At 55.6% G+C, this 22,411-nt stretch overlaps 1 protein-coding gene across 1 annotated transcript in view; it reads right to left on the reverse strand.

Annotated features, from left to right (window-relative positions):
• FIBCD1 (fibrinogen C domain containing 1) overlaps positions 1-16,217 on the reverse strand; it is a 32,438-nt gene extending 16,221 nt beyond the window's left edge. Inside the window, exons 1-4 of the mRNA XM_044992118.1 lie at positions 16,108-16,217; positions 6,626-7,102; positions 4,111-4,270; positions 669-805 (exon numbers count right to left, since the gene is read on the reverse strand). Of these exons, the coding sequence (XP_044848053.1) occupies positions 669-805; positions 4,111-4,270; positions 6,626-7,102; positions 16,108-16,179 (846 nt within the window). The 5' untranslated portion in view covers positions 16,180-16,217. The remainder of the gene's footprint in view (positions 1-668; positions 806-4,110; positions 4,271-6,625; positions 7,103-16,107) is intronic.
• Between the last annotated feature and the right edge of the window lie 6,194 nt (positions 16,218-22,411).

A 22,411-nucleotide genomic window follows, 5' to 3' on the forward strand; every position in this document is an offset into this window, starting at 1 on the left:
GTAAGGCAGACGCAGGCTGGCAGGAAGGAAATGTGGCCCTCCTTTCGCTGACAGGGAAGCTAAGGTACAGAGGGATGCAGTGACTTTCCCAAGTCCCAGAAGCAGTCGGGTACAGAGCTGGGATTTGAACCCAGCTCTCATGAGTTAGAACAGCAGGGCAGAGTTTGGTTTAGGATTGTCTTTGGCCCGACCGAGGGCAGGAGACCAGGAGGGGTGCCTGGGTTGTTCTACTGAGATGTCCAGCCCCACTGGTCCATGCGATGGAGCTGGATATGGATGGGCTGCCCAACTGCACAGAGCCCTACACTCCCACCATGGGAACTGAGTAATGCGGAGTGACTTCTAAACCCAGGCAAGATGACAGGGCCTTTGGTGTACATCTGAACCTCACGGAGCCCCGCCACCGATCGGCACCATCTGTCTACCTTCAGCACCGTGCCCCCCATGTACCAGCAGCACGTGCCCAGCTGAAGCACAGGGAACCACCTTCTCCCTTCCCCTCTGGGCACAGCCCTTGGGATCTGCTCTGTGCCATCGCTCCTGCCCCACCATGCAAGGTGGTCATGGGCCGTTACTTGGCAGGGTATCTCGTAGGCTGGCAGAGCTGTGCCTTAACAAGTGCTGTTCCCCATATCAGAGCGATTCAACAATGCAGGCAACTGACTTACCGTCCACCCCCCTCCGTCCGTGGTCATGTCGCAGTAGACCTGGAAGCCTGAGGGATAATGAGTGGGGAAGATGGAGTAAATGCCGTCCTCTTGTTGTCCGCTCACGTAGATGTCAAAGCAGTCCCGGGGCCGCGAGCCTGGAGCATGGCACAGGAGGGAAGGGAGAGCAATGCAAGGCTAATTAATTGTTTAAATTAGAGCCTCCCTTTTGGTTTCTGGCTTTCACCCCCGCTGCCTGATCTAATTGGCTGCTCACGGCCCACTCAGCCCCCTCTCATCTCATTTCTCTTTCCTCCTAGGCTCCGGGCAAGCAGCGTCCTCGCTGAGGTCTCAGTGACTTCTAGAGACCATCCGTGGCAGTAATAAAGCACTGAGAGGGAGCCTGCTGGCCTCCCTGCTGGAAAGCCATGGCCAACCCACCACATGCACTCACCTCTCTCCCAGCACCATGTCACCGAGGCCTCCCTGCCAGGCAGATGAGTGCAATAGAAGGGTCTGCTTGCTCCCACAGCTAGTGAGGGCATGTGTATTGCATTGGCGAGAGGGTGCCCGCAGGGAGTGCAGTGTAGCTAGATGCGGGGCGGGGAGGTGTGTGTATGCACAGTGTATATGTATAGCGCACACTATTTGTGTGTTTATGTTGGCACAGATGCAATTATAATATAAAATTAAAGTCGAAATTTAAATTGAAACATTTCGATAAACCCACATTGAATTTTTTGGGAAGGGGGAATTTTCCTTTGAGGATTTCAAAGTTTTCAGTGTGATTCGGAACAAAGCCAAAGTTCAAATTCTCAAAATGCTTCGAAATCTCGAAACAGAACTGCCGGCCTTTGCACGGCCCTGGATACCATACGCCAACCACTCGGCGAAAAGAACACGAGTAAGACAGCAAAGTCAAGTGCTCCAGCATCAGGAAACCCCAGAATTAAAGTGTCCTTACTGCGACCCCCTTGTGCATACTCAGTTTGATATGGTCTTTAATTACATGAGCACATATTTTTTTCCATAGAACCTCGCTGCCTCATTACGTGCCCAGGATGGATGGCACTCGCGTAATGAGAAGCTATTCAATATTTCTTTTTGTTGTTCAGCATATGGCCCAGGCCTCATTTATCGCATGCTATTCACCCTGCTGTGAAAGCAGAATAAACTTCCTCCTGGGCTTTTCTGGGGTGCGCATCACCATAGTATCCACGTGCTTCACAAACATTCGCTGACTTTCACAACATCCCTGTGAGGCAAGCGGGTGGTATTATCCCCATTTTATAGACGGGGAGCTGAGGCACAGAGTATGCACTGATTTTGGGTGCCCAATGTCAGACATTGCACAGGCAACCTTAACTGTGGGATTTCCTAAGGTCTGAATGCTTCATTTTGCAACCTTAATAATGGTCTTTTATTTGAGTTATGTTAGGAAATTTCCTAGGTGTGTGGTTTGTTTGTTTGTTTGTTTGAAAGCAAACTGAAAAGACAAATTCCATCATGTGGCATCATATTGACACTCACATGGTTCATCAGCAGGGTTAGAACCTTTAGATCTGCTGCATAGATCTGCCACTTGAGCTGAGTGTAGTAGTAGTAGTAGGTTGTCCTTTGGGTGGACCAGCACTAAAGCAGCAATTGCATTATGGAGCATTCTCAGTGTGAACAGACTCTTTGGAGAATCTAGCTCCTAAAATCTAAGCAGTCTCAACTGAGCATATGCAAACTTATTTGTCAAAGGTTTATAACCTGGTCAAATTGTGGCAGCTTTTCATGGGGCTAGCAAAAGGCACATGCCTGACACAAAGGTCCAACCCCTGCCAAATTCCATGTATCCGCTGCAAAGCAGGAGGATGCCAGAGCTTTTCAAAGAGAAGGTCAACAGGATTTTGTTAAACATGGGCAGCACAGTGTACATTTTCTGTAGACTCATTCTCAAAAACATCTGCACTGTTTAAGTTGAAATTTTCCAAAACAATTCAGCCTGAGGCCGACACCTGGCGTGGAAAATTTTGGCCCAAAAGGTTGAAGTTTGACAAAGTTCTAAGCAACTGAAAATCGGATCGTATCAGGGAAGCGTCAGACAACCTGAATAATAGGCCACGCCTACGATACAGGTGCATGTGTGATGGGATGTGCAGCCCCACTGGGGCACGCATCTCAGTGTCCCCAGTAAAGGGAAGTGGCCTGGGCCTTTACAGCAAGAGAGAAGGGCTTCAGGGGTAGCTAGGATCCAGGAATATTTTTCCACTGCAGGCAGTAGAGAGGAGACACCTGGGTCTCTCTGGTGCTTGAGTTGCTAAAGGTGATTACACTTCCCTATCAGCAAGGAGACCTGCACCCAGCAGCAAGAGGGTGCGAGTGGGGAGGGGTCGGGGAGCTGCCTTCCATTGCCCTGGGGGGGAGGGAGGGGCTTGGGTAATTTCTGGACAATGATGTGACCGTGTTTGTGGAGCCGGCCCAGAGGCCTGGGGGATTTGAAGTTAGGTCTTTGGTTTTATCGTCTCTGAGGAGGAGCCCGTCAGAGGAGCTCCGGACGGTCTTGGGGCCAGGGTGACCATATTTCTGTAAAGGGAAAACAGGACACCGCGTGGGCCTAGCCTGAGGCACCTCCCCCTCTTCCCCCCCACGGGGCTGGCCCAAGCCGCTCAACCAAGCCCTGCCCCCTCCTCCCCTGGCAGGGCTGGTGTCGCTGCTCGCCCGTGTCGGGCGAGGCTGGGGCTGGCATTCCTGCTCTCTTGAGCCCTGCTTCCCCCGGTAATTTGTCCCATTTGCTCTTGCTAACTGATCAAGTTGGCAAGAGCAAACAGGACTAATGCCCACGTGTGCCAAAAAAGTCAGGATGGCTGGGACAGGGCTTAAAAAAGGGGCTGTCCCAGCCAACACGGGATGTATGGTCACCCTGTTTTGTGTGTGTGTGTGTGTGTGTGTGTGTGTGTGTGTGTGAGAGATAGTAGAATCAGATTGTGAGTGGGCACCCCCCCCCCCATTCGCTGCAGGATCTGGCAGCTAGAGCAGACACACTCCCCTGTGCTCTGCTGGGTTGAGTGCCCCATGTGGGAGCTGTAGGTGGGATAGTCTCTGCCTGGGTGACTGAGGACAGGAGAGATCCAGGCCCATCCAGCTCACCAGTGCTGCAGTGTCCAGCAATGACAGGCTGGCTGGGCCATGGCTCTGTGGTTGGAACACTGATCGTGGGCTCGCTCCCTGCACTGTGGCCCCGAGTGCCTCCACTGCACAGCAGAACGGGATCATGGAGCCAGAGTAGCCTTCTGGGAAATGCCAGGCTTTGCTGGACCACTACAAAGTGGGGTGAGTCTCTGCACTGCCCTGACCACATTGTGGGTTCCCAGCTGGCATGGTCTGTGAGGAAGCCCATAATAATGTCACTTCTCTTCCCCTCTGCCTAGGGTTATCGGCCTGAAGTGCAGGAAAGGAGAGGAGGAGGCTGTCTCACCGTTAGAACATCCCCGGGGCCGGGCTCCCCGGGCTGGAGGTCTCTGCAGGTCGGCTTTGAGCCGAGGCCTGGCCATGCCTCGATCCTTCTGCAGCGTGTCCAGGACGTCGCTGACAGAGCTCACCAGCCGGGCCATGTTGGTCTGGCTCTCCGAGAGCAGCTGGGAGGGGAGAAGACAAACGATCTGAGTGAGTCACCCTTTCCGACATGGCAAGCAGCAGCGTTGAATGCATCCTTCAAAGGCAGGTGCTGAGCCTGGCTGGGTCCAGCGGGCTGATCCCTTCACGTAGTGCAACGTGCTTCCCCCCAGAGCAATCACTTCACTTACTGTACCCCTGAGATTCTGCTGCCAATAAGGGGCGGGCCTCCTAGGAACAGGGACACAGACCACATCTGGGAGCCATTCTTCCTACTGCCAAGAGGGAGAGTCCTCACCCCAAATGCCAGGCTAAAAGGAGTGGGGCCGCAAACACGGAGTGTAGAATGACATTCACCAAACCTTCCATTTCCATCCTCTGGACTTTGGCTTCTCAGCCCAGATGATATTTCCTGTACATAGTGACAGTGGTCTGGTGGTTAGTCAGGACTTCTTCGTTCTACATTTAGCTCAGACTCGCTGTGTGAGCTAGAGATACGTTACTTAGCGCTCCGTGCCTCAGTTTCCCCATCTGTAAAATGGGGATAATGAACCACTCCCCTGCCTCTCACAAGGGGTTGGGAGGCTTCATTGATCAATATTTGGATAGTGCTTTGAACGTGTAAAGGACTTGTCTGTGCTGCGACTCCTGGATGAAAAGGGCTGCAGAAGGGTCAGTGATGCGCTCGTATTACATCAGCGCAAAATCTGTTTGACGGTGAATTCGGCTGGCGCAGAATCCAGACTTTGCCTTAAAATGCATCTAGCGCAGAGCCGGGCCCTGGCTGAGACCCGGGATCCAAACCCCAGCAAACTTTGGGAAAGCTCCCATTGAAGCTCATGGCAAAACTTCTGTTGGGAGCAGGATCAGGGCACTAATGTCACTTAAAAATAATCCTGAGGCTCTCAAATGGAGTTACTCTGTGGTTACCCAGTGGGGCCTGGCCTCTGCCGAATGACGAGGGCAAATCCCAGACAAGCCCACAGCACATCTGAAAGATTAACTCCGACCTGCTGTAGCTCCTGACCCCGTGTCTACCATTTGGGGGATAAAAGGCATCTTTAGAGAAGGGAAAAAAAGAGAGAGAGAGAGAGAGGATTCCCGGTCGGTTTAAAAATATCTGTGCCCTGCTGCAGCCAGATTGCAGAATGTTTGGCCTTCCCTGAAATGACCCAAGCATCACAAGACATGCAGCCTCTGGCTCAGAAGTGTGTGTGTGTGTGTGTGTGTGTGTGTGTGAGGAGTCGCACTGCTGGGGGACGGGGACCACAGGTTGGAAACCACTGTGTTAAACTGAAGGGTGCAATCCTCAGGTAACTACCAGGCTGGAGGGGGCTCTGTCGCTTTGGAGGCAGCCAACTTCATAACTTCTGTGAGTATCCAGCAAGAGGGACTGGACACTGCAGGAAAGATCGTCTGGGAGAGCCTCGGGCCTGTTGATGTCACCCTGCAAGGAGTAACCAGGCTGGTGGAAGCCAGGGTGAGGCCATGATATTGTGAGCAGGCTGCTGGTGCCAGGGCCCTGAGCCAAAGCTGCAAAGCACAGAGGGCCCCGGGTTACCGGGCAGGCGGTGACACAACCCCTTACTGGCCTGGGTGAACCTCCAAAGCGTCACAGTCACCCAGCAGGCCAGCGGCAGAGCCGAGATTAGAACCCAGCTCTCCGGAGTCCCACGCCGCCGGGACGAAAAGTAGCAACTGGCTGCGTAACTGTGCAAACCGAGAGGAGAGGGGTGGGGTGTTTCTGGGAGTCGGCGAGGATGGAAGAGGAAGTGAAGGGCTGCAGTTGGAGAAAAGTTATGGCCAGCTCATCATGTGGCGCTGCCGTCCGTCTAGGAGGAAGGCGATAGGGATAGTGGAAGGCGATAGGGATAGTGGCCCCTCCTGATACAATGAGTCTTTGAATCATCCAGTTGCGCTGCTTTCTCCCTCCCTCCCTGGCCCCCCCAATGCCTCCCTGGCCCCCCCAATGCCTCCCTACCCCAGCCAGCAGCACGCGGCATTAGCCTTACAACGATGGGGTGGATGGCTGCCTTCTCTGCAGCTGGTCTCTAGTGGGTGAGAGTGGTACCAGGGCCCAGCCTCGCATTTCCCACCTGCAATCTGTGCCCCTTGGCAGGAGGATGGCGAACCCGGAGGTTGTAGGACACTGGAGCCCTGTGTGCAGCCCAGGGAGGGGTTCTGACTTCCCCATGCCTTCTCCAGCCCAGAGTCTCCAGCTAACATTATTTAGGCCTGGACAATCCTGCAAACTGAGCTGTCACGCTTCCTCTCCAGAGCCAGTCTCTGGCTCCGTGCTGCAGTCAGCCAGTCTGCTGGCCTGGGCAATGCCTGGAGGCCTTAGCCGGTGACCGCCCACACTGGCAGGTGCCGCTTACCTGTATCAGCCGCCCCTGCTCGTTCTGCAGGGCATTGAGCTCCTGCCCCATAGCGTTGTGCCCCTTCTTCAGGCTGTCACAGTCGGCTCTCAGCTGAGTGGCGTGGGTCAGGAGCTTGGCCACCTCATCTGCCACAGTGACCAGCAGGGCCCGCTCCTGCCCCTTGGATGACTTCATCTCGGTGTCATGATCTGTCACGGCCCGCAGCACGGAGGACTGGAAGCCCTCCAGGCGGGTGAAGCTGCCGGCTTGGTCCGGACAGTTGGGGTCAATGAAGATGTTGATGCGGGAACTGTCCACCTTCTCGATGGTGACCAGAGCATTGGCCTCCTCGGGGTTGGTGCTGATGATGGGCGGGGACTCCGTGACAGGGGTGTGATAGTGGTTCATGAAGAGGATGGCGCCGGTGACGGTAACGGCCAGGAGGACGGCCACAGACAGGAGGACCGTGCACAGGATGTAGCCGCAGCTCATTCTCTGGGGACACAGAGAGCGTTAGTGGAACTTTCTGGCCCAAGTGGCAGATTTAGAAGGGTTTAAGCTTCATGTATAGTAGATCACAGACACTCCTCCCTTCCATTATCCCATCCCACTGTGTCCCCATTCAGATATCTTCCTCGCTCTCATAGGTTTAATGAAATCCCTAACCAAACCCTTCCCTGCAATCTGCTGGGGAGATGAATGGGATGGTTCACCCTTCCTTCTGGCCCAAATGCTCTTTCCCTCACCAGGAGCAAAGCCTGCACTACTGGCCCTTGCACCAAGGAGCTAAGATGGCTGGAGAGCTCAGAAATTTGCCCATGTGCCTTCTGCCCCCTGGCAGTTTGTGCAGCCCTCAGGCGAAGGACTGCTCCCTCCCGTCCCAGCCAGCGTCTCTCTCCTCCTGAGCTGTCTCTTCCCGTGTCAGTTCTCCCCGCGATACCTGTTGGAGTCACCCGCAGGACTCTTGGTCCTTGCAAACTGCTCCGGGAGGGAGGCAGGGAGGTTTTATCTATCACCAGGCACACAGATCTGATCCCCATTAGCGCCAGCTCCCTTCTGCCCTGCCGTCAGCTGGCTGCCACGTCGTGAGTGCATTAGCTCCCCATTTTCCTGCTGGCTGCCTCCCCCTTTCATTACACCTGCAGGACCGAGGCTATGATTTTCCTCTGACCCCAGCTGCAGCTGTCACAAGGAATTGAGGGCTGGGAAAGTGTTGCATATTCAAAGAGACAAAGGCGACTTTCTCCAGGAATGAGACAAAAATTGCTGCTTCTGCAAAGATTTCCAGGCACTGTCCCCTCCTGCATGTCTATCTGGAGTGACACCTTCTTTCAACCACCCTTCATTCAGGGTCCTGCAGCCATTTGCATTAAGGTGACTCAAGCTGCGGGTTGGATGAGTACATGGAAGACTGAGCGGAGGCCTCCCAGTACCGCCAGCCAAAAATAACTCCTTCCTTCTCAGAGACTCGCAACAGAATTCAGGATGGATTTATCCACCCAAAGAAGAGCAAAGCAGCAGACATGAAACACACCAGCACTCGGCTGTGTGGGAAGCCAGTCTGCAGGGACCACCTTAAAGAGTCAGCCATGTGCTTGTCACAGACTCCAGCTTTCTGTGCATTAAAAAGAAATATGTCCAAGACAATAAGGCAGGCTTTCAGTGAGAAAACAGGTTACCACATTTGCTCTGCGTTTGTAACATATTAAGCCAGACCTGCACCTCGGGCAGAGGTCTGTTGCTTCAAGGAGGACAGTTCAGGTTAGTCTGGCAAATCAAGGCATAGCTTGGGCTGTGTGAGATTTGGGTACATTAGGAGAGGGATTTGGGGTCATTTTCCATTGCTTAGCGTTGGAGGAGCTTTGGATCAGACCCTTGAGAATCTGACCCATTATGTCTAGGGGTTAGCTCTTTGGACATGGGGTTCCACAGATAAATGGAGGTCCAATCTGGAAAATATGGAGTCCAGATTACAAACCCTCCCTCCTCCTCCCCCAGTATTTAATGGTGTTTGAATCTGGGGGTTTAGTTCGACCCATCCTGAAATCACTACCCAAGTCCTCCGAAGATCTCAACAAGATCTGCCAGCAGAAAGGAAGGAAGCGAAGGCCTGATATTTCCAATGTAAAAACCAAAGAGGAAAAACTGGAGGCCATCTTTACACATCTTAAAAGACGGTGCCTGACTTTGCTGCGTGGTTCACCTTTAGCTATCCAATTAAATGCAAAGCAGAATTTTAACTTCTTCCCCTTGGTAGAAGATCGTTTAACCTCTCAGTGCCCCAGGCCAAATGAAAGAGCAACGACAGACACACTGGCATGGACTCAATTATCACCATTCAGTTTGGACTAACAAGCACCTCTTGCAAACGGGCAAGGCAGATGCCTTATGAACTAGTGCCTCTCACAAGGCCGGTTTTCAAGCAGCAGTAGGCTGCGTGAGCTGTGCTGCTGTGAAACAGGAGACACTCTCTCCCCTTTTCTAGCTCTCCCTCCGAGAAGGATCGGAGTGTTGCTTTGACTGACAGATCACATTCTGGGAAGGAAAGAAGCTGTGAGAAGAAAGCCTCTCTTGCCACTCTGGGATTGAGCACTGCAGAAAGAAGAAGCTGTTTCACCAAAGGAGAAAACAGACGAGGTTTTGATACAAGTGCCTCGTCTCATCCTTCCCGAGAACATAAAAGCAAAAGGACGAAACAAGTGTTCACGCAAGGCAAATCTCTGGTAGGTTTTGATCTGAAGGGCTAGCAGACAGCATGCATGTCATCCATAGAGCTGCTGGAGAGGTGACCTGCCTAGGACATATTTAGATCATTGCGACTATAAAGGGATCTTACTGGCATGGGAGACGAGGAAGAGAACGCAATTCCATGCCTCCTCCTATCCCCCAGCAAATCCTAATTGCTTTCACATCATCCTCCCCAGCCCTAATTCACTCCATGCTCATACCAAACTATCAACCAAGTTGGCAATGGCGGAGAGACTGGACCATATACCTGGCAGTTCCTATACAGTGGAACCCGAGTACCAACCAGCCTAGTTTGCCTTTGGGCAAACCCAAGTACTCCTGCATCGGCAAAACCAGATACTCCAGCTTTGCCCAACATTATTCCTATTTCCAGCCTCCTCAAGGGGCACACTGAGACCACACACCAGCTTCTCCCCCTGCCCTGCATGGAGGGGAAGAAGAAATCCTCCTTCACAGACGAGGACGTGCACATCTGGAGACTACACAAAGGCCAGATCTGAGTTCATGACCGTTTTCAAAGTTCAACAGAATTTGCCTCACATTGGTACCGTTACCTAGCAACGTGATCTTAGATTCAGGGGGAAAAAATCCAAGCTGACACTAAGAAATCTCTTAAATTGGCAAATTTTTATGTAGGCCTACAAAACCCAGTGTGCAGTGCTCCCCGTGCTGGCTGGACAGCAGCAATGTGCTTAAACTTATGCACCAACACAGAGCAGACTCTGCAACAGCCGGTACAGCTGCCATGAATGTTACTGTGTCACGAGCCCTTTCATTTCATTCCCTCCCTCCTGATGCCAGTGGTTACTGCTGCCCCTGTCTTTGTGTCACCATGTTGTTGGCACATCCCGTGGAACTGAGCAGGGGGCAGCTCTACGGATGCAGTCAGGCACCTGGTCTGCCAGGCAATTCCAACGGGTTAAAGACTTCATTTAAATGGTTCCTAGTAAGTGGTACAGATGCTTCCCATGAGAGCTGCCAAGACAACAGCCTTATTCTAGCACAATACAAATGACTCTGACACAGCACACCCTGAAATATCGATAGCAATACTGAACAGCCATCACTTCTGTTTCTTTGACGCTGCCAAAAGAGGGCTGAAGGAAGAAATAAGACATTAAGTTTGGGATCTAGAAAATATACTGGCTGCTCCGAATCTCCCCCGGCACCCCTGCTCCTGAGCTCGGGGTCGTACTGAAAGAGAGCCCCTGAATACAAGATCAGACTCAGATGGCTGCCACCTCCATCTACTGACCTTCTCCTGGTTGTTTCCTGGCTAGCAATGGCTGCTGGGAATCGCCTCGCAATCAGGTGACCTGCGATCTAACTTCCCTGAGTTGTTAAGTCTCCTTGTCTGCATCCATTTCTCCCAAGTCATCTGTCTTCCTTCAACAACCCACGGGCCCTTCTCTTCTTCAACCACAGACCTGTGCCGTGTCTGATTTACACCAAGGCTGACGTCTGCAAAGCAGCCTAAGGGATTTAGAAGCCCAGTCTCCATTACTTTTGTAATGGGGCGGAGTGTCCAAATCCCTTGGGCTGAGGTTTTCAATGTTGCCTAAGTTCTTCATAGCAGGGGGTGAGCCTTAGCTCTGTCCTGTTGATGCCATGTCTATTTATGGCACTACAGGAATATTTCGGCACACTGCCGCTCCGTTCCAGAATGTCATTGCCATGTGACCTTGGTTTCTTCCAAGCATTTTGCCCTTTTTTTCTCTCTAAAAGCCAAGGTCTGCTTGTGACTATTTGTTATTAGCAAATACACTCACGGAATTGTTTTGAATGGACTTTGGCCTATGGATTGGGGTTCCTTTAAACATCTGAGCTGCGCAGCTGGTTGCCTATGTCACACAATGCCGTTTTTGCCCCAGACTGGATGACACACCTCTGTAAACTAACTTCTGCCCAGTCAGTTGCAGAACACATTTAGAGGTAACGAAACTCTGGGCCTAAAATTTGCTTTCTGTAAACAGAACTTCACTTGCATGACTGTTCTGTGAACCTACCTTACTCTAAAGCAGCTGGAGCTGGCCACTGGGTGAAACAAAATACCAGACCAGGAGTAGCGCAGATCTAAACTGCTGTGGCAATTGCTTGGGTCAAGCAAAGACAAAAGCAGCAAAATTCAACATAGAAGTCACTGTGACACGTGCAAGTAAGTTCTCTTCCCTTCCCTCCCCTCCTCCCCAGCTACAGCTGCCACGCCTGTGCACTGCACAACCAAGAAACGAGCAAAGAAAGTCAGATAAATGTCAAACTCCAACCATCACCATTTGCCCAATGGAGGAATTGCACAACTGGTGGAATGAGGCAACAGCAAGTGGAGAGGCTGGCTTCTGAGTTAATGAGCAGGGCTCCCAGGCTACAGCGGGGGCCTGGCCCAGCACACAACCCCTCTAACTGCACGGCGGCTGGAGCTGCAGATTGGCTGTCTTATGGTGGGAGCTGGGTCACCAAAGCAGGCGTGTGTGTGATCCTCTGCATTCTCTCTCGCTCTGCCTCGTAAGCCGCTGCTGGTGAATACACGATAGAGACAAGACAGTGGGATTGTCCCCTTCCAAAGAGCAGGCATCTGCCTGGGAAGTAAAGGAGACAGCGCAGGAGCTCAGCTGGCAGAGGCAGCCAGTAGACCCTGGGTGTGATGTGTGAATGCCGGCCAGTGTTCAGCCAGCATGTGAGGGCAGAAGGGGTTTCCCTGCCTTCAGGGTCTCCCCCCAACCCCCCCCAGATCCTGCTGTGTCTGACTCTTATCCTTGGTCAACGATGATTCTGAAGAGGAAACCTTCTGAAAGGGCCTAGATTAGCCAAAGAGGGTGGCTCCCAGGAACCGATCCCAGGACCTCTCTACAGGGCCTGTCTCTGCAAAGGGCTGTACTCCAGCAATTCAGTAAAGGCTAGTGCAGTGCCTGTATGTAATGCCTATTCCCCCCCAACCCCATTGCCCATGAGCCGTGCAACCGTTCTGCTCATGCTGAGCGAGAGAGAATTAGGGGCTCACAGACCCGCAGGACACTAGTCAGATCACAGCTGGCCGAGACACACGCCCAGCAGCAGGATGGAAGCTGCACTTGGGAGCACAGAGAGTCCTCCAGCCCTGCTCAACAGCATAGGCCCCTGCTCCCCTCGGCCGGGGTGCCATGTGAGCGAGTGCCAGAAGAGGGTAGCAGCGCTACATGGAACGCATGCTGCCTCACACACGCATGCAGCTGTGCCGTAGCTGCCTGTCAGGGGAAGGAAGACGCCTGTCCCGAGGGGTACCCAGAGCAGAGGCACTCACTGGCTGTACTTGGTGGCTGCAGCTGCTCTTCTCTGACCGCAGCAGCAAGTGTATCTGCCACCTCTGGGAGCGACAATGGAGAGTGGCTGGAATCAGGCAGGGGATGAGGAAGATGCTCAGAAGTTTCCTTAGAAGTCAGATCCTCTGATGGGGGGGCCAGCGACGCTGGCTCTGGGGGATCGTCCTTCTTGACTGTTTAATTTATCAGTCACCAGAGCGATGGGACACTGCCCAACTTCAGGCGGTCCTTGCCATGCGCACACACACCGATCACAGCAGCATCATGCAGCATGAAAACCATGCTCCATACACAGCCAAATGCACTGAGCTCTGCCCCTCCTCGCCTCCCTGATTCCCCTTCCCATCACACCCTCCCATCTCTCATCCGCACTCCTGTGCCTTGTCCCAGGCAACCCCCTACTCCTGGGTTCTCCTCCCTGCTCCTGTACACCCCACAGCCTCCTACTCCTGCTTCACATGTCCCCTTCGTGCCACGACAGAGCCGTGCTCAGGGTCAGAGCCATTGTCCAGTCTTCCCCTACAGGGGCCTGGCTATGACAAGCCCCTCTCCCCCGCACCTCCACAACCTTATTCTGGGCATCTGGATGTCCTCTCTTCCCACGTCCTAACCAGATCCCCTAGAGGGCAAGCAGATCAGCACAGACTGTGGCTTTACTCTCTTGGAGGCAGCTTCATTCTGCGGTTAGTTCAGCCTCCAGCCTAGCTAACTGGCCCCCCTGAGTAGCTAGGCTATGGGTCTGTCCTGCCCAGGCCCACCCCCAAATGCCCCCTGAACCCAGGGCGGCCACAGAGCTGACTTTGCACCATGGCAGCTCTGTCCCCTGCAAGTATCGGTCCTTCTCCTTCCCCCCGCATCTCCTTTAGGTCAGTCTAGCAGCCGGTGACTATGAATAGGGCCCTTTGGGTGTATTCGGTGTTTGCCCTTCTGGTGCTATATGCCAACGTTCTTGTGTTCAGCCAAACAAAGTGGTCTGGGATCTGGGCAACGTGCACCGCCTGTGATCAGCCCGGAGTCACGTCCCCGGGCTCATACGGTTGGGGCCAACAAGCGTGACCCCATCAAACCCCCCCCCCACCCAAACAACTCCGCTGGCCCCTGCTCACTTCAAGGGCTACTTCAGTTTTGGTTTTTTGAGACCAGCCCCCAGCTGACCTCACAAATCTTTTCTACTCCCCTTCCCAGCTCCGGCTGGCTTCTTCTGTCCTTTCCCACAATCTTGTCACCAGTGGTACGAGAGCCTTGTCCGCAGCAGCCCTTTCCTTCTGCAGCCAACCTCTCTGTATGACCTGGTTGCCTACACAGGTTTCAAATGCAAGTCTTGTTTGACGCTGGATCGACAACAGAGGTTTGCAGTGGTGCAGCTACATCTATTATCCCCCCCACACCCCCGCCAGGCTGACACCACCCCCATCTCAAATTTCATCTTGAACTGGATCTTCATTTCAACACCCCTTGGGGACTGGGTGAGTAATTTAGCCACCCGATCTCTTTACACGGCTCTCCTCCGTAATCCAGTATAAGCCCGAGCCTGCCTGGTGGTGCTTATACACCGTAAAGCTCTTTCGGGAGTTGGGGAGATGCTGCAGATGGTAGGAGACCGGCTCTATAGAACAGACTGCTTGGGTTTAGATGAATAAGAGCCAGGCTGTGGCTTCCAAAGGAATCTCAGGCAGCTAAAACCCAACTCCCCTTGAATCTCAGTGTGAAAAGCCCAGCTTTAATTCATACTCCACTGATTGTTCTGTTACACAATGAACACCCTGGGGGAGGGGGGGGGACTCTGTATTACTCACATGTGCTGAGCATTCAACCTGACCTAGGGGAAACTTCATTTATTGCCAGCGGAGAAAGCCCTAGCCCAGACCATAATGCTTCTGGCTACCTTGCAAGGAGCGTGCTGGGACGTGGGGCACAACTGGAGGGGAGCTGTGGACAGAATTTCTCCCCCTCGTGGCCCCAGGGCTGGTAGGCTTCTCCCTGTGGCATTCACGGAAAGTTGGTGCAGTGAACTCCTGATGGGGATGAGGAGCCCTCAGGTCTGGCAGAGCTGCTGAAGTGGGGGTGGCATCTGGGATAACTGGAGCCTGGACATTTAAATGTAGACGGCGAAGAAGAACAAAGCAGTCGTCCCTAGGGAACCCGGACCCCCCCCCCCTCCTCAAACAGCCCATGGTCACATCCGATCCTACCACTCGCGCCAAATCACACGTGGCGGGGTGGCCAATGGCAGACAGGACGAAGGGGAAGCGATCATGCCAGGATAGCTGAGGACTCGGCTCCCTTGGTACATTTGGGAAGCTGCCAGGGCTTCTCACATGGCTCCGAGTTCCGTGGTTCCTTATTGTGATTCCTCACCACCCAGCCTGCTGGGCGCTGGAAATGCTGTAGGGACATCGGTCTCTTACCCCTCCATCTCAGCCTCCCCAGCTCTTCCTCGTTGCTTCTTTCCCTTCCCTAGGAAGGATCAGCTGGAGGTTTGTTTCTTGCTGGGTTCTAGCTCTTTGCAGGTACACGCAGCACATGATGCAGACTCCCCTCAGCAGTACAAGTACAGGCAGATGCACACCTACATGCACACGTTCACACACAGTCTCGCATGCATGTTCCTGCCCATTCACCCTGGGATAGGTGGCAGAACATGCATGGAAACTCACTTGTGCACACACACATTCAGGCTGTGTTCCTGACTTGCACGTGGATTCTCCTGTGTGTACACACACACTGGCTTGGACATGCACAAGGCTCTCACATACTGCTGCAGGGAGGTGCAGGCAGGCTCCGGCACACACTCCCGCATCTGTGCGGGGCACTAAGTGCTGTATGAACCCCCTTCACCCCAGTCACCTCCCCCCAAGCCCCTCCTCGCCCTCAGCCACGCAGGGTCCAGCGCCTATTCCAGTAGGGGACGGTGGGGGGAGAGTCTGTACATTACCAGGGCCAGATCTGCCCCCAGCATAGACTCGACATGCAAACATCCTCTCTTAGAAAGTGAGTGAAGTGTTTTAAATGTGCAGCAGTTCGCTAAGGGGAGGCGGCTGGGGCAGCCGGGCGCAGGTCCCTGCCGCCTGCCTGGCCCGCGGTTGCTTTCCCAGAGCATGATGTGCCACTCACTGGAAATAAATAACCTAAATAATTCAGGGAGAATTTGCCACCCGCCAGGGACACCGGTTCCCGCCTGTTCTCCAAGGAGCGAACATGCAGCCTGCCTGCCACCCAAACTCAGCCTGGGCAGCCCTGCCGGGAGCTGCTTTCTCCAGCAGGCACCCCGGCACCCGCACCCCCTTCGCGGCTGGGCGGGCAGGGTAACCCGGGGTGCTTCGCTATGCAAACAGGGGGGCCCACCGGGCGTTAGGAAGTTTTGGGGGCGCTGTCTGGCCCCGGAGGGAGGGGGAGGGGAACCCAGTCTCCCCTCGGTTCTCTCTCCTGGCTCGCCCGCCCGCTCCCGCGCCCTACCTGGGATTTCTCCTGCTGCCCGTCCTCCAGGGGAGACGCTCGCCCCATGTCTTTCCATCGATCGTTGACCATCTTCTGGGCCAGGGAGCGGGGACGGGAGCGAGTCCGGTTCAAAGGGGGGGCGGGGGGAAGAAGCCGCGCCCCGGCCCGGGAACCGAGAGAGTCCCGGGAGCCGCCCGGGCCGCCCCGCGGAGCCCCTGAGCTCGCTCCGCGCAGCGTCGGGCAAAGTTTGCGGCGCGTTCGGGGCTGGATCCGCACCAGCCCAGCGCCCGGCTCTCCCCGCCGGCCCAGCCAGCCGCTCCCGTCGGACTCGGGCTGGCGGCGCGCCGCCCTCCTGCGCCTCCCCTGCCGGAGCCGGGGGCGGGGGGGGGACTTCGCCTCCCTCCCGCTGATCTGCCCAGAGCAGCCCCCAGCTGGCAGAGACACAGCCCCGCCGCCCAGACTAGAGACCCGAGCAGCGCGGGGGAGGGGGCCTGGACCGAGCCCCTCCCCTCCCCTCCCCGCCCTAAATCTGCCGGACTAGCCCCACTCTGCCCCTTCTCCGGGCCCTGCGCCCTCCCTCCTCTCTCTGCCCTTCGTTCCCCCTTCCCTGCCTTCCGGCTCCTACCCCTCTGCCTGCCCTCCCCCCCCGCTCCTACCCCTCTGCCTGTTCCCCCCCCCACCCGGCTCCTACCCCTCTGCCTGTTCCCCCCCCCCGGCTCCTACCCCTCTGCCTGTTCCCCCCCCCCACCCGGCTCCTACTCCTCTGCCTGTTCCCCTCCCCCCCGCTTCTACCCCGCTGCCTGTCCCCCTCCCCCCCGCTCCTACCCCTCTGCCTGCCCTCCCCCCCGCTCCTACCCCTCTGCCTGTTCCCCCGCCACCCGGCTCCTTCCACTGTGGCTGTGCCCCTCCCCCCCCGCTCCTACCCCTCTGACTGTTCCCCTCCCCCCCGCTTCTACCCCTCTGCCTGTTCCCCTCCCCCCCCCGCTCCTACCCCGCTGCCTGTCCCCCCCCGCTTCTACCCTTCTGCCTGTCCCCCCCCGCTTCTACCCCGCTGCCTGTTCCCCCCCCGCTTCTACCCCTCTGCCTGTCCCCCCCGCTCCTACCCCTCTGACTGTTCCCCTCCCCCCCGCTTCTACCCCTCTGCCTGTTCCCCTCCCCCCCGCTTCTACCCCTCTGCCTGTCCCCCCCCGCTCCTACCCCTCTGCCTGTCCCCCTCCCCCCCCGCTCCTACCCCTCTGCCTGCTTCCCCTCCCCCCCCTGGCTCCTACCCCTCTGCCTGCTTCCCCTCCCCCCCCCCCGGCTTCAACCCCTCTGCCTGTTCCCCCCCCCCCCCGCTTCTACCCCTCTGCCGGCTTCCCCTCCCCCCCCGCTCCTCCCCCTCTGCCAGCCCTCCCCTCCCCCCCCGGCTCCTACCCCTCTGCCTGTTCCCCTCCCCCCCGGCTTCTACCCCTCTGACTGTTCCCCTCCCCCCCGCTCCTACCCCGCTGCCTGCTTCCCCTCCCCCCCCGCTTCTACCCCTCTGCCTGTTCCCCTCCCCCCCGGCTTCTACCCCTCTGCCCTGCCCCCTCTGCCTGTTCCCCTTCCCCCCCGCTTCTCCCCCTCCCCCCCCGGTTCTCCCAGGGCAGGCAGCGCACGCAGTAACCCCGTTGCCCCCTGGGCAGGAGCCGCGGCTGCAGCAGGGAGCGCGGAGCGGCCCCACTCCCTGCCCCTGGCCCGGCCCAGCGCGGGTGCCGCCGGCTGGGGGATGCCTGGGGCCGGCGAGGCGGCGCGGAGCTCGGGCGGATGAGCAGCCGGCGAGCCCCGCGGAGCAGGGAGCTGTCACTCGAGCCTCCCTCCCCCTCCCGCCAGCCCCCAGCCCCAGCCCGTCACCTGCCCTCGGCCCTGGCTGGCAGCCTTGGTGCCCCCCGGCCAGGGGGCAGCGCGGCCGGCGCCCGCCGCTCGCATCCCCCCAGCCGCCGCGGGAGCGACGCGGTGCGCGGGGAAGCTGCTGCCATGGCAAGGACCAGCCCCAGCGCGGAGCCGGGGCACCCCCTCACCGCAGCCTGCCCCGCGGCTCAGCGGCCAGCCCCGGTCCCTAGGGGGGCTGGAGCAGGCAGTGCCTCCCTCCCAGCTCCCCAGAGGTGGCTGCATGTCAGGCCGGGCGGCGGGTGCCGGGATTCCCCCCTAGGCGCTGCCCCCCAGCCAGAAGGCGCCAGAGCTGCAGGCCAGGGGCAGAGGTGCCCAGAAGGGGTGAGGCAGTGAGGCTAGGGGGCGCTGCACTGCAGGGGGGAGTGGGATTGACTCAGCACTGCCGCCCCCTGGTAGCCCTGCACAGTGCTGGGGGGGGCAGGGGGTGACTCTGCAGGTGCACCCCCCCCCCATTTGATGGATAGGGTGGAGGCATCAGCAGAGACCAGGGTCAGCTGAAGCTTTCACGCTTACTGGGGTGCTGCATCTGTGCAGTTCACCTGCCTTTTCCTTCCAGCTGTTCTGTTTGAATGGTACAGAGCCCCCCCCCACACCCCACCCAGGGGTGCTTTCCATTCCCCCAGCTCCAGGCTGGCTCCCACTAGCTCCTTGGCTGGTGGCCCGGCATGGTCCTCAGTGGCAGGCCTGTTGGAAGGTGTGACTCTGAGGCCCTCTAATGGCTGCAGCGCGGAGCGTTTACAAGCCCTGCTATCACCTCAGCGGATGGGGATTCTGCTCCAGGTCCAGTTCTGGGGCATGGGACAGGCTGTCCCAGCCTCTCTGTGAACCACGCACAATAGCTGATGAGCCTGAGATGCGGGCGCGGGCGGCCACGGGGTTGTGGTGAATGCAAGGCGCTGCCACAAGCGGAGATGGGCCCCTGCTGTAAAATTTCTGTCTGGAGCCAGTCAACTACGGTTCAGAGGTGTTGGGAAGCGACGCCGCAGTCGCCCAAACGACCGCGGAGCAGCTGCGCTGTCATGCGTAGAGCACGGTGCTGCCTTGAAGCTTGCACGGTGTGCAGGATGGAGAGGCCTAGGGTTAGCATCCAAAGCAGCAGCACCTTCTACTTCTCACCGAGCCGGCAGGACAAAGCCAGGTAATCTCCTGGGTATGATTTTATTTGCCATTTCCCATTTGCGTGCTTCTCACAGTGCATCACCGCACAGAATAACAATAAGGTTTTGCCCTTCTACAGCCCTTCCCCTCCCCGCCCTCCCCTGCATCTCAGTGGGCTTCATACATGTTATTTAAGCCTCCTGATCTCCTGCGAAGTAGATAAATATTATCCTTACAGATGGGGAAGCGGACGGGCAGAGAGTTGCCAGAGTCACAGAACAAGTTGGTGGCCAGGGTGAGACGCAAACCCTGGTGTTCTGGAACCCAGGCCTGTGTTTTAAGCGCTAAGCCACATTTCCAAAGTGAGTGGGACAGGGATAGGGAAATACAGCTCTCCAGTGCATTGCAGCGTGTAAACCCACGGGCACTGATTCTGATCTCACTCCAGTTCCACACCAGGTTAATGTCACTGGCCTCAGGGATGCAACGCCTTATTTACAGTAGCATAAGTGAGCTCAGAAGCAGGCCTGTGATTTTCAACCAGACTGTAAGAGTGGGGACTGGAGGAGGGTAAAGGGAAGTGTGGGGTGTTGAAATATAACAAAGAAATCACTTGGGTTTTATCCACCAAGTGTTTAACTTGAATGTAAGCACAGAAAGCAGATTCCAGGGGAGGGTTACAGAGAGAAGAAAGCAAGCTGACCAGCTGTTCTACTCTCTCCTCAGCAGTTCTCAATCTGCTTTGCTGCACACTCCATGTTAATCAGTTACACACATGTGCAGACTAGAACATTAGTTGCAACAATGTCATATTTTGCCTGGGTCTAGACAACAGAAACAAGGCTGGCAGGTGGAGGTCTAATTAACTCACTTCCAATAAACACATCAATGACAAAGCATCTAGCCATGGGCTTATATGGCCCTCATTAGTACAGAATAGCAGGGTCTCCATTAATGCTTTTGTTACTGAAGCAACACGCTGTGTAGAATAGCATTTCTAACAAATGTGTACGGAGACCACCAGCTACAGTACAAGGTGTGTAATGAAGAGGGTTGGTGGCTCTCCCGCCGCTTCGAGAAGCCTTGTCTAGGAGACCGTTCTCCAGCATGGTTCCACTCTATGCAAGAACCTAGGCATGGCCCCCCAGAGAGCCTCTCTGGATCATCATAAGAACGGCCATACTGGGTCAGACCAAAGGTCCATCTAGCCCAGTGGCCTGTCTTCCAGCAGTGGCCAATGCCAGGTGCCCCAGAGGGAATGAACAGGTAATTATCAATTGGCAAGGCTGTACCATCAAAGCCCCCACACCTTAGCATGAGATGTGTATGGACTATTTGTAGTGCTGGGGCACGTGGAGGGGAGGAGGAACTACTAAGCCCAATCCACCATGGGTCTGTGGGGACAAAAAACCAGGAGTGGGAGTGATGTTAAAGATAAAAAATCAGGGATCAAGGGGGACTCCGAGCAGAGCCCCCCCGACTGCACCCGCTGCTCCTCAAAGGTGTCTAGGGGCCAGTGGACGCTGCCCAGAGGAATTCTGCTCCCGGGACAGGACTGAACAAGGGAATGGAAATAGAGCCACAGTCGCAGAGCACCATCCCATCCAGCTTCCTCCTCCTGGAGATGAGAGCTGGGGGGAGGGGATCCCAACTGGGAAACCTCAGCCCTAGATACAAAAAGGACTTTCCCCCTAGGGTCGAACAGACAGAAACCATCGCTAGCTCAGCTTGACCAAAGGCTGTTATACACTAGCAAGTCCACCATACTCCAGTAGAGGGCAGTAGTGCACACACACACACATATGCTGGTAGTACAGCTGTGCTTTCAGGTGCTTGGGGAGCTAGAATGGCTCTGCCTTCGCATCTGTCCTTTATGGACTATTTTTTTGGCTGCGTTGAGTCTCGATGGGGCCAGAATGATTCACGAGCTGGTGTTTTCATTGTACGCTAGGATCCTAATTATCCAGTCCACTTGGGGGCCGCAGAGGTTTTTAAGAACAAATTTGACAAACACCTGTCAGGGATGGTCTAATACTTGGTCTTGCTTCAGTGCCGGGGGCTGGACCACCTTTTGAGGTCCCTTCCAGCCCTATATTTCTATGGTCACTGAACTCAGCAAATAGGAGTCGGGCAGGGAGAAAATGGCAATTCATCCCAGAGGGTCACAGAACAAAAGGCAGGACCAAGCAACTAAAATCCCTGGAATTTCAGGCGTGTCCCTGCAAACTTTCCCCTGGGCAGCTTCCTGCAGTGAACCTGCTGCCCTTCCGTGTTTTGCCCAGTGAGTTCCAAGCTGGCTTCTGTGGCTCGATAAATTCCATCCTCTTTTTCTGTCAGTTTAATTCAAGGCCCGATCCTGCAAGGTGCTGAGCGTCCTGGATTCTAACTGACGTCAAATGGAGGTGGAGGGCGTTCAATTCCTTGCAGGATTAGGACCTCAAATGACAGCGGTCGGTGATCGCTCCTGCATTTCGAATGTCTCTTCTAGCACCACCTTGTCCAGCCACTGCGGAAATGTAGTCGTGCGGCCATTTGTCTGGCTGTCAGTAATGTGGGCGTGTTCCTCAGACAAGCTGCTGCAGGTGTTCGGCCAGGTGACAAAGCAGAGGGAGGGAAAGTCACTGATAACTCTTCTTGCTTCCCTCCATCTGCGTCCACCCCGTGGCCCAGCACTGGTGAATGGCAAATTGGACCATGGTCAATGACCAGTTGGGCTCTTCTCCTGTTTGTGTAACTCATGCTAGGAAAATGCAGGGCTTTGTCTCCCTCTAGTGGCTAGTTCACATCAGAGGTTTAAGAGTCTGCTACCAGCATGGCGGCAGGGGACCAGAATCTTAAAAAAGCTCAACCTCGCTTACAGCTGAGGTCAGGATTTCAGCCGTGCTCAGCACCCAGCAGCTCCCATGCTGACACTTCCAGCCGGAGCCCAGCAATGTGCTGAAAAGCTGGTGACTTCATAGAATCATAGACTTTAAGGTCAGAAGGGACCATTATGATCATCTAGTCTGACCTCCTGCACAACGCAGGCACAGAATCTCACCCACCCACCCACTCCTGTATCAAACCTATGTCTGAGCCATTGAAGTCCTCAAATCATGGTTTAAAGACTTCAAGGTGCAGAGAATCTTCCAGCAAGTGACCCGCGCCCCACGCTGCAGAGGAACTTGTTTCAATGCCTGAATGGCAGCTGAGAGCTCTTGAAAATTGTGGCCTTGAGTCCTTTGGAGCTTGTGGTAAAAGTTCCTGCTTTTTAATGTCCCACGTTCCAGTCCTGCTGGTAGCCCCGCTTACATGCTATTCGCGGTGGCCCTAAATT

The sequence above is a fragment of the Mauremys mutica genome, chromosome 18 (assembly GCF_020497125.1).
Source record: "Mauremys mutica isolate MM-2020 ecotype Southern chromosome 18, ASM2049712v1, whole genome shotgun sequence".
Taxonomy (NCBI): Eukaryota; Metazoa; Chordata; order Testudines; family Geoemydidae; genus Mauremys; species Mauremys mutica.